The sequence below is a fragment of the Lactuca sativa genome, chromosome 7 (assembly GCF_002870075.4).
Source record: "Lactuca sativa cultivar Salinas chromosome 7, Lsat_Salinas_v11, whole genome shotgun sequence".
NCBI classification, from domain to species: Eukaryota; Viridiplantae; Streptophyta; class Magnoliopsida; order Asterales; family Asteraceae; genus Lactuca; species Lactuca sativa.
In genome coordinates, this window is record NC_056629.2 from 184,044,507 (window position 1) to 184,072,127 (window position 27,621).

The 27,621-nt window shown below is 33.5% G+C and overlaps 2 protein-coding genes across 3 annotated transcripts; one reads left to right on the forward strand and one right to left on the reverse strand.

Moving 5' to 3' along the window:
• Positions 1-1,318: 1,318 nt before the first annotated feature.
• Positions 1,319-10,653, forward strand: LOC111913916 (probable LRR receptor-like serine/threonine-protein kinase At1g53430). The gene is made up of 24 exons (XM_023909638.3): positions 1,319-1,722; positions 4,125-4,305; positions 4,396-4,467; positions 4,580-4,648; positions 4,723-4,794; positions 4,874-4,945; positions 5,025-5,096; positions 5,189-5,260; positions 5,341-5,412; positions 5,506-5,580; positions 5,667-5,741; positions 5,822-5,890; positions 5,995-6,063; positions 6,278-6,337; positions 6,423-6,467; positions 6,569-6,615; positions 6,710-7,068; positions 7,171-7,369; positions 7,686-7,817; positions 7,907-8,025; positions 8,485-8,695; positions 8,780-9,017; positions 9,100-9,250; positions 10,035-10,653. The coding sequence occupies exons 1-24, from the start codon at positions 1,584-1,586 to the stop codon at positions 10,455-10,457; spliced, it is 3,093 nt and encodes a 1,030-aa protein (XP_023765406.1). The 5' UTR covers positions 1,319-1,583; the 3' UTR covers positions 10,458-10,653.
• Positions 10,654-11,500: 847 nt separating this feature from the next.
• On the reverse strand, positions 11,501-14,329 carry LOC111913902 (BES1/BZR1 homolog protein 4). Of its 2 annotated transcripts, none has more exons than XM_023909628.3 (4): positions 14,106-14,329; positions 13,673-13,955; positions 11,826-12,409; positions 11,501-11,739 (listed from the first exon to the last, which is right to left on the reverse strand). In XM_023909628.3, exons 2-4 carry the CDS (start codon positions 13,886-13,888, stop codon positions 11,736-11,738), a joined length of 804 nt encoding a protein of 267 aa, XP_023765396.1. In that variant the 5' UTR covers positions 13,889-13,955; positions 14,106-14,329; the 3' UTR covers positions 11,501-11,735. The 2 variants fall into 2 exon arrangements, with proteins under 2 accessions (XP_023765396.1, XP_023765387.1); XM_023909619.3 differs by having other exon boundaries at positions 13,673-13,898; positions 14,106-14,325.
• Positions 14,330-27,621: the final 13,292 nt, after the last annotated feature.

Genomic DNA, 27,621 nt, shown 5'->3' on the forward strand with positions numbered 1-27,621 from the left:
CGAGAGGAGCTAGAAAAATGTGACGACTACCGTACAAAACATCAACTTAATTTGAAGTTTCGAGAAATAGCAAAGGGGGTTTCAAAAATAAACGGGTTGTACGACAACCTAAAAACCCAACGAAAAAGCGGCCAATGCGACGAAGAAATACTTCAAGAAACGTTGCAGTTTTATCTTGTGGAAGTTGGAAAACCATTCAAGTGGCACGATTGTTGGAAATTATTGGTCCGAAGTCCTAGGTGGAAAAAATACGAGCAAGATTTTATTTTTGGAGTCCAACAATCAAAGCGAACGAAAACAGGCTCTAGTGGTTACACAACCTTCTCTGATGCTCAGGTCGGTCTAGATTTAAATCAGGACAATGAACTCGAGCTAGAAGAAATTGTCCGCCCAATGGGTAGGGACAAAGCGAAGAGAAAGGGAAAAGGGACTTCTTCGAGTGCATTTGATTTCAGCGTGGACATTGAAGAAATGCTAAAGATAACATCGTCATTTGATTGATATAATCTAAATTTCTCCGAACGTTTGACTTTCGACAAAGAAAAAGAAGAAACAAGGAAAAAAGAACAAAGAAAAAGAAGAAACAAGGAAAAAGGAGCGGGCAGAGAGACGAGAAATAGAAGACATGAAGTTTTTAATGGAAAACGTCGATCATCTCTCGGGACCGGCTTTCGAGCTCGTGATGAAGAAGAAGGAAAAAATTCTGAAAAAATTATTTTTCGTAGGTCGGTGTTGGTTTGTTTGATTTTTAGTTTGTGTGTGTGTGTGTGTGTGTTTTTTAATTTTCTACTTTTTTTAACTTTTAGGTTTAATGTAAGTTTTATTTTAATTAATGAAATGTTTTTTATTTTTAATTAAATATTATGTTTAGTATTAATTTAAAAATTATAATTCATAACAAAAAAAAATTAATTTTATTTAATAAAAAAAAAAAGTGAGGGAAAGGCTTCCCACACATTCCTTAGGTTTTAAGTAAGGAAAAGAAAAATGAAGGAAAGAAAGATATAACCTACAAAAAGTTAGGGAAGCCCCTCCACTCTCCACTCTGTCCGGTCAAACAAATGAAAGTGAATGGTAACAACCAAATGGACCGTAAATGTAACTTTTGGAAACCAAGAGAACGAATCATGTCAAATTCGAAAAGCTTGGACTAAAACTATGGATTATCCTAAACCACAGATACCAAAACTATAATTTACTCTTAGTTGAAAAATCAAACTGGTCAGGAACGGTGGATTTGTGTTAGGGTGCATGAAAGATCGTTAAAAGGTAAGGGCAACGTTGCTGACTTGCAATTGTTTATCTGCCAACTCGCATTTGACACCCGTTGGCCGTTATCATAAACAACTTACCATTTTGTTTATGATTTAGTCCGTGTATTTGACTGTATATTCCCACCTCGCTCAGCAAATAAGAAACTACTAACAAATAAGAAACTACTGCAATCGCTATTTATCTTCCCGCCTTTCCTATCTCTCTCTCTCTCTCTCTCTCTCTCTCTCTCTCTCTCTCACACACACACACACACACACATACACACACGCTGAGGAAGACGGCGAACTGTAATCGGTGGAGGCGTTATAATGATAAAAGGAAGTCACATTATAGAGTCGTCTTTATGGACGATGTCTGGATTATTCAAGTTCTTCATCCTTCTGCTCTTCTTATCGACGAGTCTTCGTGATATCAGATCCGACGCTCAACTTTTGCCTAATGAAGAAGGTACAGTGTTCCTTTAATTTCTAATTGCTCTCCGTTCATCACATATCTGTTGTTGTTTTTGTGTTTGTTTCAATCACTACTCGCTAGATCATTGTTCTGAATGTTTGAACGAGCTGATGCTTCTCTTGATTTTGACTTTTAATTTGCGTTTGGAGAAAATTGATTTCGGTATAAAGCTTTATTTGGATATATAGTCGATGATAATCGATGCTGTTATCCAGGCGCATAAACATCTGTTTTGGAATTTGCGTTTGTCACTATTCGCATTATCGCATAACCATATCTGTTCTGAAGCTACTTATACGATGATCATAATGAACTGTAGAAGGAGACTCTACGAAAATTGATTTCAGATAAAAACATTTACTCCAGATGGTTACAAAAGTTTTGATCCCTTCATTGACCTCATTGAAAATACGTTGATCTCTCCAAGAATTTTCCCCAGATTTGGACTTAGCTCATATTTTAGCAATTTACTTTATTATTATTCATTCAAGTATGGAAAATGACTACATACAATTATAATAAGATAACAAAATTTTGAACTATTTGTTTATTCCTCAAGAAAAATCATCTATCATCGATGATCTAAGAACATTAGAAAACTACAATTCTTGTTATCTATGTTTGACTTCTTCAATATGTGATCACTGTTACGGGTTTATTATTTTATTATTTTAATATTTTAATGAAAACAAATAATCCTCTTTCAATAATAGTAGTCCTTTCAACACACTTCTTAATACAAAAAATTAGTGATTGATTATATTTCAAGCACATCTCAATATATAATATCAATAAAAATTGCAATTATGGTTAATAATGTAGTAATAAAGATAATTAAAAAATTATAATACACAAGGTCTTATGAACTTATGGGCCTCGGAGTTTATTTTCAAAATTTCAACTTGGATCCCTATTAAATTCAGCTTCAGCCTCCAAACTTATTATGGATACAGTTAATTAATTATAACAGAACGTGCTTCCGTTAACATGTCAGCTTTGATGGGCCCTTTTATTTTCTTTTCTTTTTCTTAATTTAAATATATAACAAGTCAAAAAGATAATACCAAGACCTAACATTTTATCATATATTATTATATATTATTATGTGATTCCTTTATTGCCTTTTTCCTTAGTCTTTTCTTTTTCGTCTATGAAATAGGTTATCTCATCTTACAAGAAAATCCTGACTTTTAATTCCTACATGTGAAGCATAGTTTGGATGAGCTGCTTTAAAGGGCGTGTCTTTGACTCTTTAATTTTGACAAGCTGGCTGCTATCATCTAGATGCATTTAGGCTAGCCTTACATGAAAACACCATTTGATGACTTGATGTGATGCTTGGCTGAATAGATGTCGTGTTATTTTTGTCAACGATGCAAATATATATATATATATATATATATATATATATATATATATATATATATATATATATATATATATATATATATATATATATATATATATATATATATATATATATATATATATATATATATATATATGTGATGCTTGGCTGAATAGATGTCGTGTTATTTTTGTCAACGATGCAAATATATATATATATATATATATATATATATATATATATATATATATATATATATATATATATATATATATTCGTTTTCCATCTGGCGTGTATAAATTATAGATAGACATTATAATTTATAGAGTAACTTACACGAATGGTCTCTATAGTTTGGGGTAATTTGTACGTTTGGTCAATAACTTATTTTTTTAATTTGGAAGGTCTCTACTGTTTGTTTTTGTTGCGCGATTGGTCCTACCTAAAAAGACTATTTTGCCCTTGATTTTTTAAATTTATTTAAATAAACACATCCCAACCCCATTTCCACATTACCTTACATACCCACCTTATTTAAATAAATTAAAAACTCAAGGACAAAATAGTGTTTTTAGATAAGATATGGACCAAGTGCACAACAAAAACAAACTGTAGGGACCTTCCGAGTTAAAAAAAATAAATTTGGGACCAAACGTATAAATTACCCCAAACCATAGGGACCATTCGTGTAATTTACTCTAATTTATAACCTACTTCCTTCTTCTGGGCATTATTTCCACTTGATATAATTTCAATGTCGTTCTTTATGATCTTGATCCATCCCTCTAAACATCTTAAAAATAACAATTAAGGAAGTCTATTCATTCCCACCAATCTACAAATTAATCAACTTGTATACCTTTGAACATTTTTTGACCTTTTACCTAGTTTTTGAACAATTCAACTTATTATGAAAGTTTGACTGCTATAAGCATGACTAAATAATAAATGCTAGTTGTCCTATGAAAACTCATAAATATAGATAGGTTTTTAGGAGTAAATAATTATATATGCCGGTTTATTTATTCCTTTTTGGTGTTTGTAACAGTTGAAGCTCTAGAAGCAATAGCCTCAAGGCTACAACATACTGGTTGGAGTGTTTCTAGAGATTCATGCAGCAGAAGTCAAGGGCTAAATACGACAATTACCACGAGAGCTGACGGGTTTGTTGAGATTGGTGCCAATATAATTTGCAACTGTAACGCCACTGTTTGCCACATAACAACAATGTATGCATCTATCTTTCTATAACATATATTAATTATGTCACACTAATCAATGTTTAGTGATATTTTTTTTATACTTGTATTAAATTGCAGCCAGTTAAAAGGAATGAACTTGACAGGAGTTTTACCTGAAGAATTTGCTAATCTCCCTTCTCTGCAAGAAATGTAATTAAGTGCACCGTTATAATATATTCTCATTATTATTAAATCTAATATTAAACTCTGTTATGCCTTTGAAATTCATTTTGTGTAATATGATTGATACATCTTCATGCAGAGATTTGTCTCGCAACTATATCAGTGGCCCTATTCCTGCAAGTTATGGCCAGCTTCGTCTTAGAGTTTTGTAAGAGTTACTTTTTGTCTCAAATTTCCCATTTTGGCCTTTGTGAATGTACTTTTGACACTGTATTTCCGTAGGAGTTTTTTGGGGAACCGCATCAATGGTTCTATACCTGAAGCACTAGGTGATATGTCTACTCTTGAGGAGTTGTAAGTTAAAATCCTTACCTTTCATGTCTACCCTATGTGAGTGAGACCTTTTTATTGAATTTACTATTTTGACCTTTAGGGTCGTGGAAGACAATTTTCTTGGAGGACCACTTCCTCAAAATCTTGGACGCTTGTCTCGCTTGAGAAGATTGTAAGATTATTTATTATACACTTCTTTTATAATGTTTATATTTTAATGTTTTAACAAGAAACTTTTTTTTTTCTTGTAGCCTTGCTTCTGCAAATAACTTTACTGGAACTATACCGGATTCTTATGGCAATCTGACTAATTTAGAAGATTTGTAAGTCATAGATTTTTTTTATAAGTTATAGTCATATTCATTAAATACTCTATATAAATTATTTAATCCTTTTTTTTTTATATTTCTCGCAGTAGGATAGATGGGAGTACATTATCTGGGAGTATACCTGATTTTATCGGAAACTGGAGAAATCTCACAAGACTGTGAGTATTATTTTAATTTTTACCCTCTTTATTGTGATTAAAAATTTTAAAACTTTAATTATGTATAATTTATTTTGCAGTGATATGCAAGGAACCAACATGTCAGGACCTATTCCTACTACAATATCGCTATTGACAAACTTGAATTCATTGTGAGCACATTATTTTAATTTTATTGAATTTTCAGTCAATAATTTTATGGTAATAATCTAATAGACTTCAACATTGAACTTATTTTATATTAGGAGGATATCTGATTTGACTGGATCATCAAGTACACCATTTCCAAATCTGGAGGCTATGACAAACATGGAGGATTTGTGAGTTGATTAAATAATTTGTTTGAAAGAAAATGAAATAATTCAACACAATAAGTTTTATACTTATATACATAATTTTGCTGCAGGAGTTTGAGAAATTGTTTGCTTACTGGCTCAATACCTCCATACATCGGACAGAACAATGACACTTTACAATACGTGTAAGTCTGATTTCTTTTTTTAATTTATTATTTAAATTTAATGAAATTTTTGTCTGACTTTTATTTTATTTCATTTGTAGAGACTTGAGCTTCAACAGACTGAGTGGTTTAGTACCCCCTTCCGTTTGGGGACGAGATTTTGACACCTTGTATGCAACAGATAAACTTGGTCTAATATTGTGTCTGTTATACTTATATTTCCTGTTTTTATTTTGATGTAAATTCTGATATTGAATATTGTCCATGAATGCAGGTTTCTGAATAACAACTTACTATCCGGAGAGATTCCAGAGTTGATATTTACTCGTAACAATGACAAGATGTAAGTAATACCCTTTATTTATTATTACCATTACGCCAAATTGCACAAAATAGCAACATACTTTACTCTTTTTACCACTATAAGTGATGCACATTAATGTTTTTTTACCCATATTAGCAATATGTAAATCATAATAGCTATTATTTAGGTAAAAAAAGTAAAAGTTCATTTCTATTATCTGCAAAGAAATTTTAATGTGTTGCTATGATTGCAGTGACATAGCTTACAACGATTTTACAAGGGCTCCACCACAAATTTGTCAGTCATCTAGCTTGTGAGTTTTCCTATTCTACCCTTTACCTTATCTCAATATTATTACTTTCTATAGTCACTAATTATCTACACCTTATTTATGACAGGAATTTGATTTCTGCCCTGTCGCCTACAGCTGACCCAACCAACACGTATGTCACATGTAAACCTATTTACACAAAAAAAATATATATATATATAAATTATATATACAATGATGTCAACTAACATAACATGTTTATAAATCTTTTAGAGGTTGGTGTATAACAGATGAAGTTACTTGCAGCAGAAACCCCATCCGTAAGAAATTACTAAACAACCCTTGTCTATTTTGTAAATTATCATATTATATCAGTATCTAAATCTAAATCTTAATCATTATCTGAAATTCCAGATCATTCTTTGTTTATTAACTGTGGTGGAGGTAGAACAGAGTTTGAAGGAAACGAATATGAAGAGGATTCAACCAGCCTTCAATCTTACTTCTTTACTACCTCTGATCAAAGATGGGCTTATAGCACTAATGGTCTTTTCATGGGTCGAGGTCAAACTAGATTTACTGGAACCAATACGAATGTGACAGGTGGCGATATATACACAACAGCTCGCTTTTCTCCCGGTTCCCTTAGATACTACGGATTATGTTTAAGGAAAGGGAGTTATAGAGTGAGACTCCACTTCGCTGAAATAAGTTATACAAATGATACGACATTTAGAAGCCTTGGGAGACGCTATTTCGATATATCAATCCAAGTCAGTAACAATAATAATAAGTCTATAATATAATAACACTTCCCAATATTTTTTTTTGATTGGATATAAATTTTAGTTAATGAATTTAGTTTTGTTTTATAGGGTGTTTTGCAGTGGAAAGAGTTTAACATTGTGGAAATAGCGGGAGGTGTTGGAATTGGGACTTCTGTAGATTTTGATAATATTGTGGTTAACGGAAGCACGTTAGATATTCACCTGCAATGGGCTGGAAAGGGGACAACTGCCATTCCGGATCGAGGTGTTTATGGGCCTCTTTTATCTGCTATCGAAATAACACCAGGTTAGTAGTACCATCTTTCTACCTCTTCTATTTTCAAAATTTTCTCACTCTCATGTGAATTAGACAAAAATCATAATTTTTTTCCCACCAAAAAAACATGGGACATGGACGCACTCTCGATCCTTTTCATCTTCATCATTAAGATGAGACAGGACTCAATAAGCTTTCTAGGGCTATTTTTGATGAAGAATATGAAAATGGCATTTTGGCCTTTTGAAAAGACGAAAGATCAAGAGCAGTTTTTGGGTGGGAGAAAAAATTGAAAAATGTGGCCTAACAAGAGCACATATAACATACCTATATTCTCTTGTTGCAGAATATGACATCAGCTCAGGTCTCTCTGCTGGAGCTATTGCTGGAATTGTGATCGGCTCATGTGCATTTATAGTGCTGATTTTAGCTCTACTTTGGTGGAGAGGCTATATAGGAGGAGACAAAGAAGATAAAGGCAAGACACAATATACATAAAAATAAATAAAAAATTATGTCTGTAAGATTTTATACAGTTCTAACTGCTTTTAATTGTTGTAACAACAGAGCTTCGAGCGCTTGAATTACAAACGGGGTATTTCAGCCTGCGACAAATTAAAGCTGCTACTCATAACTTTGATCCTGCAAATAAGATCGGTGAAGGAGGATTTGGACCAGTTTATAAGGTAAGTTTCAAATGTGGCCTCTTATTTATTTCTCTATCGGCAAATTAACATTCTTTGTCCTTTTTACAAATATGAGCAGTATACTTTAACTTGTACACGTAAGAGCAACGTACTTATGACTTTCAACCAAATACAACAATTTTTAGCCTGAATAACTGGTAACCAATGTGTTTCATCTTTTTGCTTATGTGGCAATGTTTGAAGATTTGGCAATTGTTTGCCATATCATCGTTGACTGAAGTTGGACAACAAATAAGCAAAAAAGATGAAAATATATTAAATGGTAACCAGTTACTGTTCTTTAAAGCTAAAAGTTGTTGTTTTTAGTAGAAAATCGTAAGTACGTTGCTATTATTGGTGAAAGGTAAAGTATATTATTGTTCATATTAGTAAAAAGGGAAAAGTACGTTGCTATTTCCTGCAATTTGGTGAAAGTTTTTGCGTTTTATTGAATCACAGGGTGTACTCTCGGATGGTTCTGAGATTGCTGTGAAGCAACTTTCAGCCAGATCAAAACAGGGAAACCGTGAATTTGTGACTGAAATAGGAATGATATCTGCTTTACAACATCCAAATCTCGTGAAGCTTTATGGTTGTTGTATTGAAGGCAAAGAGTTGTTGCTTGTATACGAATACCTCATCAACAACAGTCTTGCACGTGCCCTATTTGGTAAATAACCTAATATTTTTCACTATCCATCATGCAGTTTCCTGGTTGTTTTAAAAAAAAAAAAAAATTGTGAATTTTTTATAGGTAAAGAGAACCAGAAGCTTAATTTGGACTGGTCAACAAGAAAGAAGATATGTATGGGAATTGCAAAGGGATTAGCTTATTTACATGAGGAGTCAAGGTTGAAAATAGTTCACAGAGACATAAAGGCCACAAATGTGCTTCTTGACAAGGATCTTAACGCCAAAATATCGGATTTTGGTTTGGCAAAACTTGATGAAGAAGAGAATACTCATATCAGTACACGAATTGCTGGAACAATGTGAGCATTTATTTTATATTTACATATTTTACCATTTAACTTCATTAAAAATGTGACATATTTTTATGGTGTAAATATGTAGAGGGTATATGGCTCCGGAATATGCAATGAGAGGATACTTAACAGATAAAGCAGATGTTTACAGCTTTGGAGTGGTAGCATTAGAGATTGTGAGCGGGAAAAGCAATACAAATTATAGGCCAAAGGAGGAATTTGTCTACCTTCTTGACTGGGTAACTTCAAATTAAAAAATAAAAAAAATAAATAAAAATCTTGCAGGAAATGGCAGCATACTTTTCCCTTTTAATGAATGTGGAGAATATAGTTAGTTTTTTACCCATAACAGCAATGTATTTTCGATTTTCTAAAAAAAATAATAATTTTTAACATGGAGAACCAGTAACCGATTATCATTCGAATTTGTTTCAACATGTTGCTTATTTGGCATTATTTGAAGATTTGGCAATTATTTGCCACATCATCATTGGTTTCATGCCAAATACGCAAAGGAGTAAATTAAAATTTTGGTCCAGGGGTGTAGCTCATTTTTCAGTTTTAGTCCATGAAGTTTCTTTTTCTCAACTTTGGTCCTTATTTGAGGTTTTCATAATGCTTTTGGTCCTTTCTCCAAGTGAAATGACAATATTACCCTTCCTTCCCTTCCCCTTGTTAAATTTACAATATACTAACAATATAAATTTAAAACAGTATTAAAAAAATCAGAGAAAAGGTAAATATAGACATAGTCATTTTGCTTGGAGCAGTGATCAAAAGTATTACAAAAACGTCAAATAAGGACCAAAAGTAAGGAAACGAGCTAAACTCAAACACCAAAATTGTAAATTACTCGAAGCAAAAAAGATGAATTAAAATCAAATACTAACTGGTTACCAATTCTTCAAGTTAAAAACTGCTGTTTTCGGTAGAAAAATGACAAGTATGTGGCTATCATGGATAAAAACTAAAGTATATCTATCTCTGAAGACCCGAATTGATATCTTTTATTGGTGCAATCAGGCATATGTGCTACAAGAGCAAGGGAGTCTACTGGAGCTAGTGGACCCAAGTCTTGTTAAATACTCAAAAGACGAGGCAATGAGGATGTTGAATATAGCTCTTTTATGCACAAATCCATCTCCCACACTTCGCCCACCAATGTCACAAGTGGTCAAAATGTTGGATGGGAAATTACCAGTTCAACCCCCAGTAGTCAAACGTGGGGTGGAGAATCCTGACATGAGGTTTAAAGCTTTTGACATGATATCACATGACAGTCAAACACAAGTCTCAACTATCTCAACAGATAGTCAAGGCCCCAGAAGCATATCCACTGATCGTCCGTGGATGGATACGTCATTGTATAAGCATGAGCCACAGGAGAGTACGTCTTCTGAGACAAAGCTTCTTCCCGATCTTGATCTTTATGATGTTAAAATGTGAATTGGTAAGGTTTATGGTATATCATATGATTTATTTCATTCATATATGTGACTTGTACAAATTATTTATAGATTACAAATAGTCTGTTTAATTTATGGTTGTACTTTATAATCGCATTGTATTTTGTTTGAACGTGGTGAATGGTTTTGTATAGAGTAACAGTTTTGGTCCCAGATTATATAGTTAATTTTTGTAATTTTGATCCCAAAAACGTTTTCTCTCGCAATGTTGGTAATTACTTAACAGGTTCTTGTGATGTTTTTAAAAGAAAATTTGCAGGAAATGGCAGTTTACTTTGCTTTTTTTTTTTATCGATATGGGCAAATATATTTTAATTTTAACCATCCGTATGGTTTTCTCCGAAAAATGTCGATTTTCAACATGGAGAACTAGTAACCAGTTACCATTTGAATTGTTTTCAAATTATTTGCTTATGTGGCAGTTGTTTGCCACATCATCATTGGTTGCATGTCACATAAGCAAAAAAGTCTAACAATTTTGGTCAATGAGTAGCTCATATTTTTTGTTTTGTTCCCTAAATATTCTTTTTTTTTTTTGGTCCTTATTCACGGTTTTCATAACGCTTTCGGTCTTTGTACTAGGTAAAATGATTATATTACTCTCGTTGCTCTTTCCCATCAGATAGAGGGTAATAGAGTCATTTTTCTTGGAGTGAGGATCAAAAGTTTTACAAAACAGTAAGTAAGGACTTAATTTACTCCTAGCAAAAAGTTGAAAAAGAAAATCATATGGTAACCAATTACCGGTTCTTCATGTTAGAAAAACCGTATGTATGCTGCTATTATGGGTAAAAAGTAAAGTATATCGTTCATATCAGTAAAAAAAAAAGCAAAAGTACCTTGTTATTTCCTTTATTTCTTTTATGGCCCAAATTGATTAACAGACTTTTATCGGTGATCACGCATATGTGCTACAAGAGCAAGGGAGTCTACTGGAACTGGTGGACCCAATTCTTGGTAAAAGAAAGCTTTTTGGGACCAAAACTGAAAACATCAGTTATAGTTATATATAGGAACCAAAAATGTAACTTGCTCGTTTTTATACGTTGTTTCATAATAAAATCCAACTCTAATTCACAAGTAGAAGATACATAAACTGAATGGATTTTACTAGAGATTTTTTTTGGGCAACATACTTTAACAAGGAAAACTTATAAATATTGGACCAATTTCACAATTTGCATCAAACCATCCATCCATTCTTAATTTTCCCCAATCATATCATCACAACGAATTCCTTTCTTCTCCAAATTCCAATTTATCTGTCACAAAGGTAAAAGTTCATATAAATGTTCTAACTTGTAAACACATAATTATTTGTTTAATATTTTCTACCAAAATATAGTACCTCATTTTTGATATCCCAAGAGTAAGCTCAAGATCATCAGACCCACACACCTCATGAATCCTCTCTCCTTCCCATGGCTTCACTTTCTTTCCCACATTACAACCAAACGCAAATTCATCCGAAACCAATTCCGCCATTGGAATGTCACCATTGTTGTCAAATCCCGAAGGAATTACAGGCGAACACGTCCCACTTTGTCCAGGTGTCCACATTCGCGATCCACCATGAGATATAACTCCTTCCTTGAACCCAAACGAGTTCGAAGCAACAAGGTTAAAAGTTGGAGACGTGGGACCCATGCCCCAAGTAATGTCGGGTTTGATTCGGGCAGTTGGAGAGCTAATGGGTGGGGTCACGGGTGCACTAATGGACCCCGTGTGGATGTAAAGATTCGGAAGCTTTGTTGAGTTTGATGAGGATGATAGATTCTTGAGCCATGGAATTAGAGAATCGGGGTGAGGATTGTGAGATGGGCTTGCAATTGGGCTCGGGTGATAGGAAGTGTATGGGCTTGGTTGGTAAGATGAGCATGGGCTTGCTGACGTCGATCCACTAATGTTTATTCGCTCTAAAGGCTTGCATCCCTAAAAGTAAATTATCATCGAATTGTTTAACCATTTTATCTTTCTACATGATAAAATAAGTTGTCTGCTATTTGTATATACGTTTGATAAGGCTAGTATAAAAAGAGTATTTACCAAATTATGTTTTGAGTATTTTGTTTGACATTAATTGGTATGAGAGAGTGAGTACCAAACTACTAGCATTAATAAATGACACCCCAAATAGTGAAACATGACCTTGCAAGACAATAATAGCAAAGTACCACTCATATACAAATATTTCTACTTTTATGAAACTTACATACAAGAAAAACAATGCGTATCGTTTTTTTACTACTTATTTTGGGTATTGTTTTAAGTTTTTGCTGTCCCATTTCGAAGTACAAGTTCAGATGCAGTATGTACAAGTGATGATAGCAACGTTGTTCTGAGTTTGAAAATTTCAGGTGTGGGACGAAAAATATGACCTTTTATGAACATAGAATATATTATTGCAGTTTTGGGACAGAAACTGCCACATACTGAAAAAGGACCTGTTTGCAAAACTAAAGCAAACATGAAATTGCCAATAATAAGTTTATCCAAAAGAGAAAAAAAGAGTAGCACCAGATCTGTAATCGGAGAAAAAGCAAAACTGCAAAATGCCAAAAATAACCCTTAATCGATGCGTAAATTCGAAACCGGGGAAGAAATTCTGAAACATCGACGAGGGTATTAAAGTATTAACGTCTTTCTAGATTTTTTTACTACGGCAATTCTTTGAGATTTGCGCTTCTGAACAAAAGGATGCCGGAGTCTCCGCCAAATCCTGACCGGATCTAATTTCGCCGGCAAGGAGAGGGTTCAGAAGCACAGATAAAGCAATGTTTAAGTGATAAAATCCTAAATCTTAATAATTCTCTGCTAAAATGCATAGAAATCAGAGCCTATACACGTCAGCATATTGCTAAGTGCGCCAGTAATCGAGAGCGCATGGAACGTATTGATACTCCGACGACCTGCTAAAATACGCCACCGTCACGTAGTCACCGGCGAAGGGCTTTACAGATTCGACTCCGTTGGATCCTAATTACTACATTTATTCCGTATGAGATTAGAGGATCGATGTTGTATTGTTGTAGATTTTTGTTCTATCAATAACCTTCTGTTCTGAGAATTTGGAGAATTGACTCGTACGAATGATGAGATGAGAGACATCGGAATTATGTGACCTTGACGAATTACTGTAATTAAGCTGATGATTAACGATTGATGAAATGAAACGTATTACGAACAGAATTATACCTTACGATAGGTGGTGCCGTCGGGTTCGACGGTCCAACCAGCTTCGCCGGCGAGGGCTTTGAGGACTTCGTTGTTATCACAATGCTTAGGCAGCTTGTAATTTCCGTACATCCTCAGTCCGGAGAATATCTTCGCGGCAATCGCTCTCCTCCTCCTCTCTCTCCGTTTATTGTTCTCCCTCTCCTTCCATGTCGGCATTCTCGTACCCGACGTCATTCTTCTCGCTCTAAATACACACAGCAATGATCATCAGTGTATGAATTCTACATATATCGAAATACAGCTGAAAAAATCACATTCAAAGAACAGGAAATTTGTGACATAAGAAACTGAATCGGTTTTATGGAACTTTTTCATCATAAATGCAGTCCATATTCAGCGAATAGTTTGTAATTGTCAGCTGAAGAACAAACATAATTGGAGTAGAAATTACCGGACGATTGCCGTAACTGATAGAATGAACGTAAAGTAGGCTGATCACCGGAAAAGACTGATCGGGAAAGTGAGAGAGAAAGAAAAGAAATTATATGTGAATTCTGTGTGCGTCTGTATATTGGGAAGGCGAGGAAGTTGGACCGGGGAAATTTTGACATGTAAACTGTAAACTGTCAAATGTCGCATTTCATAGTTTTATTACGATTTTACCACTGGCTAAAGAATGTGTGGGAACTGGGAAATGACATGGTCACCCCTACACCCTTTGTTAGCTAAAAAGTGTTTTGCTTTGGATACCACTTCATAGGACCTACATTAATAAATTTCAGAAATATATATATATATATATATATATATATATATATATATATATATATATATATATATTAAGGTTCAAATGTTTTCTAACAATTATTTTGTTACCAAATAGAAATTAGTAAAAATTAAATAAAAAATAAATATAAAAAGTTTTAATAATCTTAACACTTCTAATTATGGTAAAAAAAAATAATTCAATTAATATCCTTTAAAATAAAGATATTAGTTAAACCTTACAAAACCATCGTTTTTCATCACCATCACCACAGGCCTTGAAATCGCCGATCACATTCAGGTTTTTAAAACCTTCGTTCCACACTTCCATCATCGCCAATAACAGCCATCGTCGACATCGTCTTCCATCTTCTCCTCTTCGTCGATATCCTCACTGTCGACGCAAGTCTCTGCATCTATCAAACTTACCCCTTTCTCATATCAGATCAAAAGTGATTTGGTGGATCTATAGATTGAAGATTGGTCTTAATAAATTAATCGGTAATACACAAGACGCCTACTACCGCGAAAATCACTCACATATTCATTTAGTGAATCTCAAGCTTGAGTTTAATGGTGAATATTTGTAATGGGCTACTGAAATTTTGTCGGCAACCAATGGAATCATGAACCTTGTTTTTAATTTGAGGTAACAGACTAAAATCTCTTTTTTTTCTTTACCCAAACGATATTGTTGTTATAAACTCAGTTCTATCCTGCTTTACATTAATTTAAACATCGAAGCTTTCCAAAATCATTATTGATTTGGAATTTTCGTTTACAAACAATAACATTCTATCATGGCCTCCATGTGTTCGATAAAATGTGTAACGCCTCATTTATGGTATGTGATTTAAATATAGTATTTTTCCTTCCTTAATAGGAACTTGACGAGTCAGTAGCCCGACTCGTCGAGTAGAGACGGGATTTGCACGTGTTTTTAAGCAGGCGACTCGACGAGTCCATATTTCCGAACTCGACGAGTCCGCCAGTCTGGATGAAACCCTAAATCCCAGGGTTTGTGCCATATTTAAACGTTATTATAGCCTCCCATCCCAGCCTCCAGCACCTCTAGAGCATTTCTCTGTAAACCCTAGCCCCCATTGTTAAGCTTGAGTGTTTTGTGCTAGCTTAGAAGTTGTAGAAGAGAAAGAAGGAAAGAAGACCAATAGAAGAGAAAGGAGATCCAGAATCTAGCTTCCATTTGCTTCATATTCTGGTAATAAAGTTATTACCTTGCTTATTCTTCCATTAAACCCTCTTTTTATGTCTCTTTTGGAGCTTTATATGATTCAAACTTGAGATTTGAGCTCTCCTTAGAATGGAGACCATAGATATGGATGTTATTGAGCTCTAGGAGCTCAATATAGCTACCTTTATGCAAATATAGCCTTGTTCTAGACCCTAAGTGCTTAGTGTTGGATGATTTTGGTGTTTTAGTGTAACGCCTACAAATCCGGGCTAGTCAAATTAGAGGCAATAGGGGTTAAAAACGACTTTTCGACAAAAGATTATTTAGAATAAATAATCTTAACCAAGTTGTAGAGTATGTTACAAGGTTTCCGTACATATAAAGAACGCCGAAATCCGAGTTATAACGAAGAAGTTATGACCCGTCGAAGTTTCGCGACAGAACCGGCACGATACCGGAAAGCGTGAATAGTGAATTTACGATAGATCGAGATTTAGCCTTAGAGATCTAAACGAAAGTCGTAGAATATGTTAAACTAAGAACATCGATAAAAAGAACGCCCAAATATGACTTCGTATGAAGAAGTTATGATTTTTTCGAAGTTTCGAGCTAGCAGTGTACAGCCCAAAATTCGAATAATAGATCGAGTGATTTTTAGCCGACACGACCTAAACGAGAATCGAAGATCTCGTTGAGAGTAGCGTAACGAGAAAAAGATGGGAGAAAACGGATGTCGGATGAAGAAGTTATGAGGATTTAACGGACCAATCATATCCCGGCCCGTTCATAATATAAAATTTAAAATTGAGCCAAAATTAGCTGACAAAGTCTAAACAAAAGTTGTAGAGTACATTCCCACCTTCGCGTGGATATAAAGAACGTCGAAAACGAAGGTCGTACGCAAAAGTTACGAATTTTTAAAGTTGAGGGTGCAAATTGCGAAATCTGATGCGATATGGATGATGTGGCTGCATCTGGGCCGTCGCTTGTTGACCAAGGCTTCACTTCGGATTGTGACACACCACCCTCGCAGTACGCCCCGCGTCCGAAGAGGTTACACCCAGCGTAATGTCCGAAGCCAGACCCTATAAATTGAGGTGCGAGGCTACCATTTCTCTTCACCCCAAAACCTCTTCTTTCTCTCACTAGTTTCTCTCTCTAGCTCATCTAAACCCCCCTAAACCCTAGAAAAACCCCCTAGCACCCTAGGGAAGCCCCGATGCTCCCGGAGTCCCGAGAAAAAAGAGTTTTTCGGTATCGAAACGCTGCTCCAATTAAGTTCCGGTTTTCGATAAAATTCGCTGTAAGTGTGCTACGCTTATGCAATTTTTAATATAGCTTTCAAATAATTATAGGAATGTTATTAGGTCCTTAAAATAATTATTTTGGCCATTATTATGAGTTATATTGAGCGTTATTAACGCTTAATAATAGTCAGACTAATTAATTTGTCGCGGTTATCGTTAGACTAAACCCTAGTGGTATTGGTACTAGGTTTTATCGAAGGAATATCGTTTTGAGAGTATCGAAGCGCTGTCCGAGTGCTGAGTCACCACCTACTCAGGTGAGTGCATAGTCCCTTTCATCTTACACATAGATATGAAGTATTTTATATAAACTACGTGTTATGTGTGCATATTATCTAAATACTTGTTGTCTATGCTAGATGAATGTTTTATACATGTTTTAAAGGATTTAAACTGTATACGTATTTTATATATATACGAATATGTTGGGTATGAGATGGGTAGATGAATGATGAGAGATAGAAGATGACGTGAGTATACATTGGTAGCTATGGATTTAGTACCTGTTAGGAATTGGTAGCTATGGACTTAGTACCTATTAGTTAGACGCTGGTAGCTATGGATTTAGTACCTGTTAGGAATTGGTAGCTATGGACTTAGTACCTATTAGTTAGATGCTGGTAGCTATGGATTTAGTACATGTTAGGAATTGGTAGCTATGGACTTAGTACCTATTAGTTAGATGCTGGTAGCTATGGATTTAGTACATGTTAGGAATTGGTAGCTATGGACTTAGTACCTATTAGTTAGACGCTGGTAGCTATGGATTTAGTACCTGTTAGGAATTGGTAGCTATGGACTTAGTACCTATTGAACACTGGTAGCTATGGATTTAGTACCCGATGAGTAGGATATAGCAACTATGGATTTAGTGCTTTACGAACGAACGTCGGCAGCTATGGATAATCCTTAAGAGTAAAGTAGATAATGGGGATGGGTAATTGGGTTGATTGTTTGATTGAACATAATAATTATATTATTGTGGGTTGAAAACCCTATGTACTCACCATGTTTCCCAACCTGACCCACTCAGTTTATTTATATCATAGGTGTCTATATGAAGTGACATTACACTGAGAGATTAAAGAGATGTAAATCACTAGTGTAAATAAATGTAAGTTCCGTTTATGCTTATGTTCCTATATTGACAATGACATCCCAAAAGTTTTAAAATGAATAAAAATACGTTTCTTCGAAAATGTTTTGATAATGTATTTATCGTATTTTTCTGGGAACAAATTCCGCAACATTTTTATAAAAAGAAGTACTCTAATTTTATAAAGCATAAACGAAATCAGTCTTTTCTGGCCGTGATTTTGGGGATGTCACATTTAGCCTCATTCCTATGTGCATGCACGTAAAGTTGGAAACTTTACGTGCAAAACCAGCCCTATAAGCCCAGATCTATGTATTGGATGCACTAAAATCGACTAGAATCGACTGTATAGTAATGGCATGCAGGAGACTCGGCAAGTCCAAGGCAATATTTTTGCCTCAAGAACAGACTCGACGAGTTGTTCATACAACTCGGCGAGTCATAGTCTAGACGTGTTCATATGATGAATGAGAACTCGACGAGTTGTTCATATAACTCGGCGAGTCGGATGAAGTTAGATTCAACGTTAGTACGGAAGAAGAACTCGTCGAGTTGTTGCCAAACTCGACGAGTTGAAGCGAGTAGAGGATTAGAAAAGGTGTTAGGGACTCGGCGAGTTGGCGGCCCAACTCGGCGAGTCCGGTCAACTGAAAGTTGACTGTGACCAGGAGGTTGACTTTGGCCAAGGGTAAGTTAGTCATTTTACCCTGAGAACAGTTATCGGTATCTGATTTAGTGTCTATGGAATTTGTAGCTGGGGAGTTCCGGAGCAGCAGTAAGCCAGTTTCAGATTTAGCATCTCAGCAGCCAGCGTTACGAGGTGAGTTTTCCTTCCAGTAGAAACGGGTCTACAACCAAAATGTCGGCCCGTTTAGTTAGTAGTAGTTCTGGATTTCGGTCTGATGTAGTAGTTTAGTATGCTTGATGTCTTCGTGACTCAAGCATGTATTTGTGTTATGTGTTCCGGACTTCGGTCCGATGCAGTATGCAGTATGCAGTATATGTGTTTATGCTAGTAGTTATGATTATGCTATGCTATGTTCAGTTAGTTCCAGACTTTGATCTGATGCAGTTTCCGGACTTCGATCTGATGCAGAGGGCAATGCCCTGGTTAGTTCTGGACTTTGGTCCGATGCAGAGGGCATGGCCCTGGTTAGTTCCGAACTTCGGTCTGATGCAGTGGGCAAGGCCTAGTAGTTGCTTTATATGTTATTGTATGGTATATGGTAGTTTGGGGGAGCTCACTAAGCTTTGTGTAACGCCGTAAAAATTAAAACAATTTTTTTTCGCATTTTCAAACACATTCTTACAAACTCATTCATTCATAAAATGTCATCGTATCATGTCTTTGTTTCACAAAACATCTCCCAAGATCAAAATACATAAAATCCCATGCATGTGTACGAATCAAGTCGGCACCTTCCCACGGTCATCACTGGTACCTGAAACACATAACACGTAACACTGTAAGCATAAGCTTAGTGAGTTCCCCAAAATACCACTCTAACACACAATAGCCACTCGAGGCTGTAACTCTATCGACCTCTGGTCAATGTGTCTCAGTGGGGCCCTCCAGCCCCAACTCTTTGTGGGCCCTCTGTCCCTAACTCTATGGACCCGAAAGTCCCAACTTTGTAACTCTGAATCATGCATATCACATATCACAATAAATCACAACACATAAATAACATGCAAATACACTGGCATATAACTCTATAGTACTCTGTCACATAACTCTATTACCACACTAGGTAAAGTATAGTGAGAAGACTCACCTCATGCGTCTCAGTAAATCTCCGACTCGATGGAAAATATTGCCTAGCCTCCGCCTGTTCACATAAATAAATACTCTTATAAATATAACTCTCGAGACTAGACTCAACCTGCCATTGGCACCCTCAGAAGGGTAAAAGTCTATTTTACCCCCCCCCCCTTTGACACAAGGACTCCATTGATGACCAAACCCTAAAAGTCAATGGTCACACTTTGACCCTACTCGGCGAGTTCACACATGTCCTCTAACTCTTTGTCCCGCTTGACACGCCGAGTCCTTCCCTATGCTCGACGAGTCATACCAGTCATGAATCGCGGGGCCACCCCGACTCAACTCGCCGAGTCTCAAGAACAACTTGGCAAGTACCGCCTTGAACTCCAGTCCTCTAACCCCCTCCTGACTCACTGAGTCATCCCCCAACTCGGCAAGTCTACTCACTGAGCAATTTACGTGAAACCCTAACCCTACTCACCGAGTCTCAAGAACAACTCAGCGAGTTCATGCCATGCACAAACTCTACTGACCTCTTGAGGTCAGATCTGTTTCCCCAAACCCTAGATCTGGCCTCCCCAAGCATGAATGTCACGTAAAGTTCGAAACTTGATGCTTGTATAACCACAACAAGGCATCAAAAGGAGATTTAGTCCCAAAAATGGCAACCTAAGTCCAATAACCCCAAACTGATCCATAAAGCTCCAAGGGTTAAGGTCTCTGGACCTCTTTGAGTCCAGATCCAAGGCACAAACTCGAAGAGGGACCATTTGCTCCACATAATCACTCTCCAAAGGGGTTAGAAAACCCTAACTCTAATGATCAACACCAAAACTGAAGGAGGTTCGAAGTATTACCTCAAAATGGAGTCTCTGAACTCTGGAACTGCTTGAATCGCACCTCCTCTTTGCTCTTGTCACCTTCTTCTTTCTAAACCAAAGGTACAAGGATCAAAAAGTGATTTCTTCTCCCTCACAACGATTTGGCTCACTTAGGGTTCTCTCAAGGGACTGGTAGCCGCAATAGGAGGCTATAAGTGCCCTTAAATAAGCTCCAAACCCAGGGGATTAGGGTTTCATTAAACAGCGTGGACTCGCTGAGTCCACTAATGGACTCGCTGAGTCCGGACGTGAACCCGGATGAACATCCGCGACCCTACTCGACGAGTCTTGGCTCCAACTCGCCGAGTTCCTCCACAAACTCCAAAATAATTAAATAAAATAATATACCTGGGAAATCAGGATGTTACACTTTGTGCTTACAGTTTCAGTTTTGGTTTCAGGTACTTCCGCTAGCAAGGGGAAGAGCTCGGGATGATGGCATGGCACACACCACAGTTACAGTTTTATCCTGGGAGTTTTACTCAGATATTTTGATATGATATTTGCTTCAGTTTGGATTTAATACATTTGCTATGGCATTTTGAGACATACGATTCATGGTTTTATTGTATGACATTTCATATTGTGAGTTTTAGTAATATTAAAACAAAAATTCTGGGTTGCATTTTTGGGATGTTTCAAAATGCCCCAATGAAAAAATAGTTAATAATCTTTAATGTTTTTACTTCGCTTTGTTATTTATTCTTTTCAAAACTATATAACTTAATTTTGATTGGGGTGGATGCACTTTTCATAACAACAGGTTGATTTGGATTAAATTTGAAATTGCATTCGGTTTCTTCAATCCCATTTCACGCTCTTTTATTGTTGGTATGAAATTAGATTAGATAGATTTTTCATTTCTTGTTCCTACATGATTCAATATTGTTTGATTGAGTTTTGGAAAAGTAGATTTTGCTTGCAAATTGCAATGGATTTGCCTATGTGTGTTGTTTACTATTTTACTGGAATAAGAAAATAGTGGTATGCAATGGATTATGTCAGAATGTATTCTATGTATTCTACCAAAATGTATTCTATCATATTCTATGTATTCTTCCTGAATATATAAGGTGCTAGGAATTGCAAGTAACATGCTTTTAACCATTTTTTGTTTTTTTTTTTAATTTGTGATATGAATGACTGGAAGAATAGGTTGAAGAATTACATTCTTACGATAATACATCACATTTTCTAAAGAATAGTTAGAATCAAGTCGATTATTTGCACCATTGAAGAATATCAAGTGCATTTGTTCAATAATTGTATATTTAAGAATGCAATTTTGTAAGATTTTTATTCATTTTTTATGGCATTCTGTTAGAGTATATGTAATTATATTAAAATGTATAAGACTTTTATTCTGTAAGAATATGTATTAATTTGTATTTAAGTTCATATGTTTATGAATATATACAAGAATGTTGTTATTATTCAACTGAGGATTAAAAAAATGATTATTTAATAATATTCTAATAGAATATCATTCTAACAGAATCACAAAACATCATTCTAACAAAATAACATTTAGATACAATAAAATCGTTTTATGCTTACAAATTACGTTTGAAGTTGAATTAATTTTAAAAAAACATATTTTTTAAATAAATAGCATTAATTATCCCTTAAATCTCAAAATTTCCTTTTTTTTAATTTGTCTCAATTAACTAAAACACTCTTATAATGAATTTAGATAGTATTTTTGTGTTATCTTTAATTTAATAATATTAATTAATTACTTACCTAAAATAATTAAAATGATTGGTTGACAATCAACCATACATGCACACAATACTTATCAAAAACACAATAACCTAACCATATATATATATATATATATATATATATATATATATATATATATATATATATATATATATATATATATAATCAACTCTTTTGATTACATCTACCAATATGAAAAATGGAGTGACATTAATGTAATCAAAATTTTAGCTACCAATATTTGGTATATATTGTACTAATTTGTTCGGTTATCAACAATAACAAGTATGATTGGTACAAATTGATAATGATATATACAAATTTCATTTTAATTTTTCTATTATAAGATTTAAGGACCAACAAAAATATGATGGGTTATGTGCATAACATCAATCCTATGGTGTATTTGCAACCCTAATTGCTTTGATCTAGGTTTTTCTAAGTAAATATACAACATTGAATACCAAAGCAATAAACCCTAATTGACTAGCATACAAATCCGAAAAATCACACATGATTAGGGTTAGAAAGTTTACTTTGATTGTTATGTAGCAATGACAATCACAAACCTCCTTGATCTTGACTTTTGAAAGCCTAGTTCCTCAAATGTTGCACCTCTAATGGAGTCACAAACACCACTAGCAACAAGATGACTTAGGAGAGGGAGGAGGAGGCACAAAATCGTCCAAGGTACTTCAAGAAAGGAAATTGGAAGTTGTTTTTAGATTTACTTGTAGATGAGCTGTAACTCCAAACTTGAGGTGGTTTGGCATCAATTTCAAACCAATAAGGGTTTTTGTCATAAAAGTACTCAATTTTACATAAAATAGTCGGTTATGTCCAAGTCAGTTTTTTTTGTGCATAAATGCCTCAAATACTGGTATATTTGTTCATTTTTGACCCCTAGCCGGATTTCACCTTTAATGACCGGTCACCCCCAAGCTGATTGAAGGAAATGTTGAGTAGGATGTGACATGGCAGACACATCAGCATAACTGACTTTATAGAAAACAAGAAGTGGGTACTTTATGAAAATATTTTACTTATTATGTGACATGATGTTTTTTTCTTGTTATTATTATTATTATTATTATTATTATTATAATAAAAATGTTATATACGTAATTATTATTATTATTATTTTTATCATTATTATTATTATTATTATTATTATTATAAAAATGTTATATACGTATTTATTATTATTATTATTATTATTATTATTATTATTATTATTATTATTATTTAAAAAATTTATATACGTAATAATAAAAATTATTATTATTATTATTATATAACTTATACATACATTTTTATACGTATAAAAAACATAGTTATAAACATAATTATATGCATTTATTCATTTTAAAAATGTGTGTAGATATAAATTTGTATGCTTATTTTTATGTGTTTATACATTTAAAACTGTGTGTGCTTGTATTTATATGTATTCAAAACGTTTTTATATGTTTAACTATAAATACTTTTTTATGTATGATTTTATTATTATTTATAAATACAATCTTATTATTATACACATTTATATGTATAAATATGTATATAAATGCGTTGTTATTATTATTATTATTATTATTATTATTATTATTATTATTATTATTATATAAATACATTTGCATATGTATTTATACATATAAATACACATAAAAAACGATTTTATTTATAAATAATAATAATAATGTCTTTATATATAAATACATATAAAAACGCATTTACATATACGTACTTATATACAAATACAAACTTTATATATTTTTAAATAAACATACATATCATAATATTATTTATTTTGTATAAAACATAGATAAAAATGTATAAAACATTATCTAGACATATACAAATATTTTTTATACATGTAAAAATGTATAAATACATTTTTCTACATATTTATTAAGTTTTTTTTTTTTTTTGTATGAATAAAAATATGTTTTATACTAGTATAAAATAAACACATATACACGTGCTAAACATATTTTTATGCGGTTAATTACATTTTCTTATACATACACTTTATACGTATGTATACACTTATTTTTAAGGATTTATATAAAATGTTATTTATACATATAGAAACTTTTCTCATACATATAAAATCTATTGATATGTATAAAACATATAAAATGTTATTTATACATATAAAAATATTTTTAATACACATAAATACGTGTATATATATATATATATATATATATATATATATATATATATATATATATATATATATGTATAAAATGTATATATAAATTCATGTAGTAATAATAATAATAATAATAATAATAATAATAATAATAATAATAATAATACATATTTCTAAAAATACAAATACAATTTAAATTATATAAATAAGTTTTTTTATACGTTTAAAATGTATTTTTAATAATAATAATAATAATAATAATAATAATAATAATAATAATAATAGTGTTAATAATACATATTATTAAATTATTGTTGTGTGATGCATATTAAATACGTTTTGTTAGGCAATAATAATAGAAATTCATCTCAGCCTAGTGGTTAAGAGCATTGCATTTGTTGGGTATAAGGCATGGGTTCGAATCCATGTAGCCCCTTTTTGTACGTTATATTTTTCCAATCAACAAAGGGGTAACCGGCCTTAAAAGGTAAAAAAACGGTTAGAGGGCAAAACTGAACATATTTTCCGGTAATTGATGCATTAATGCACCAAAAATCTGACTTTGGGCATAACCGATTTATTTATGTAAAATTAGGGGCTTTTATAGCAAAAACTCAACCAATAAAGGTACAACAGTGAATTAAATTACTTATATTGTGTTGATTATTTTATTGGAATTTTGGAGGATGTGAATGATTTATTACCACATGTTGAGCACTAATAATATGCAAACCATATAGTCTCCAATGTCAAGAAAATGTTTAATGATGCCCACTTCCAAAACCTTTTAATGAAAAATTGTAATTCAAACAATAAAGTCGACTTTAAGACAACTAATGAGCTAATTTCAATTGTTAGACCATATTTCTTATGTGTATGTGATAAAGAGTGACCCAAAAACATGTTCAATAGTTTTTACCATACACATACATGTTGTGCATCAGTAGAAAATAGGAGTTTGAGAGCTTCAACTCTCTTATTAAATATGCTAGGAAAAATCCAATCATAACCTTGTTGGAGGAAATAAGGATTTATGTGATGGATATAATTTGTTAGATGAATAGTAAGGGTTGGCCTTGGGATAACCAAATTTGTCTAAAAATTAGGACCTTACCGAATGAGTTGAAAAAAGAGAAAAATGTATTGACATGTATTTCTAATGGCTTAAATCAGTTAAAGACCATATGTATTGGGAAAGTAGTATAAATGGATCTTGAGAGGAAAAACATGTAGTTGCGGATTATGGTATCTTGATGGATATGGATATGTACATTCTGTTGTTATGGTTTGTTATAAAAACAAAGATGTGGAGTATTATTTCAACCATATGTTTAGAGCTAAAATGTAGATGAAATATTACAAGTACATAATTATTTCTATACATGGCTCCTTGTCGTCATAAACCTCATATATCCAACTTTTACCTCCAAAAAAATACAAGGATGTTTGGGGTTGCTACTATCCTGTTATTAATAGGAAAAAGGGATGCATTAGAAAGGGTTGGGACATATAGAACGTCAAAGGAAGGGAAGTAAACAATGTAATGTGTATTTAAGGAGCATGGTCATAATAAAGCAACATGCAAGAACGTGGAACCAAGTGCATGGTCAACAAGAAGTAAGAAATAAGTTAATAGACCAAATGTATGTAATTGTATTATCATATCCTTATTATTTATAGTTGGTAAGATTAACCGGAGAAGTGCATGTATAAGTGCATAACCAACAACAAGTAAATATGGATCATCAAGCATGACCACCTATGAAACAACAAGTAAATATGAAACATCAGGCAGGTACAAAAATAGGACCACCTACTAAGCTGCCAAGTGTCTTAAAGAGGATGAGGAAGCCTGACAGAATTGTTAAGAACAAGTTTATTAAGCAAGTTCTTGGTGAAAATGGAGAAGGGGACACAACTAGAAAATCAATTAATTTAGAGTAAACTTTAAATGTGTTTGCACTTTGTAAAATTTAATGTAGTTGCAGTGTACTTGCATAGTTATGGTTCTTATTATTTTCCAATATGGAGACAACATGGGGGCATTTGTTTTGTCAATAGTATGTATGGTACCTTTTGTTTGGAAAAAATTATGAGTTATTTATTGTTTTCTAATGAATCATGAAATGTCTTTTTTTTTTTATGTATGTGGACCATAATATGTTTTTTACTTGTATATTTATGCATGTCGATGAGAATCTGTTTCGTACTGGTATATTTATACATTTGGATAAAAAATATCTTAATTATTATGTCACGAAAAATAATATAATACTACAAAAGAGGGAGTTTTCAACCGATCCCTGCATATTTTCGTTATACTATAAGGTTTGTTTATACAAACAGGCAACTTCTAGAACCTAAAGTCATGGATTGTTTACAGTAAAAAAGCCACTTTCTTGGTCATCTTGAGTTTTATATCCAAAACAGTTATGACCCAAAAAAAACTATACAGCCAACATACCTGACCACTTATTGAACATAGACAACTTTGAAGAAGACACAAACAACTAAGATACAAATAATTTCATACAATAGTTGTAATTTCATTTGCTTTTTTAGTTGCACCACTTCTACCTTCAACTCCATTATATGTCAGTTTGACATTTCCTACTCTACGAGCCTTAATTTATTATGTTTAAAATATTTCTTTTCTATATGATCCAATTCAATTAATTGATCCCTAGCGTGGAGTTGGTTTTTCAAATTTCGTGTGGTGTATGTGTAGTGTTGATTGAGTGGAGGGTCAATTTTCTTGAAGAATTATAGTTTTTTATTGATCATTGAAAGTATAAGAAAAAACAAAATTGAGTTTTCCTCTAACGATTTTATGGTGTTATGTTGTAACTCATTTTAAAGGTGGAAGCAAACAATAAGAAATTAAGTCGATTTACGTTCTCAAAGTTTACCAATGAATTCACACAGTTGAGGAATGTATGAGTACCATAGTGTGAGATATGAGCAACTCTGAAAATAGATGCATATTTAAATAAGTAATGAACTTTCAACAACGTTAACATCACTATGAAAAAGGTAAACTATGGTTTCCCACTAATTTGATCATATGTGAAATCCAACTCC

Coding starts and splice junctions, on each gene's coding strand:
- LOC111913916 (XM_023909638.3), top strand. CDS start 1,584: ATGATAAAAGGAAGTCACATTATAGAGTCGTCTTTATGGACGATGTCT. Junction 5,742..5,821: donor AATGACACTTTACAATACGT/GTAAGTCTGATT, acceptor TTTCATTTGTAG/AGACTTGAGCTTCAACAGAC. Junction 7,370..7,685: donor TGCTATCGAAATAACACCAG/GTTAGTAGTACC, acceptor CTCTTGTTGCAG/AATATGACATCAGCTCAGGT.
- LOC111913902 (XM_023909628.3), bottom strand. CDS start 13,888: ATGACGTCGGGTACGAGAATGCCGACATGGAAGGAGAGGGAGAACAAT. Junction 12,410..13,672: donor ACGGCACCACCTATCGTAAG/GTATAATTCTGT, acceptor ATTTACTTTTAG/GGATGCAAGCCTTTAGAGCG.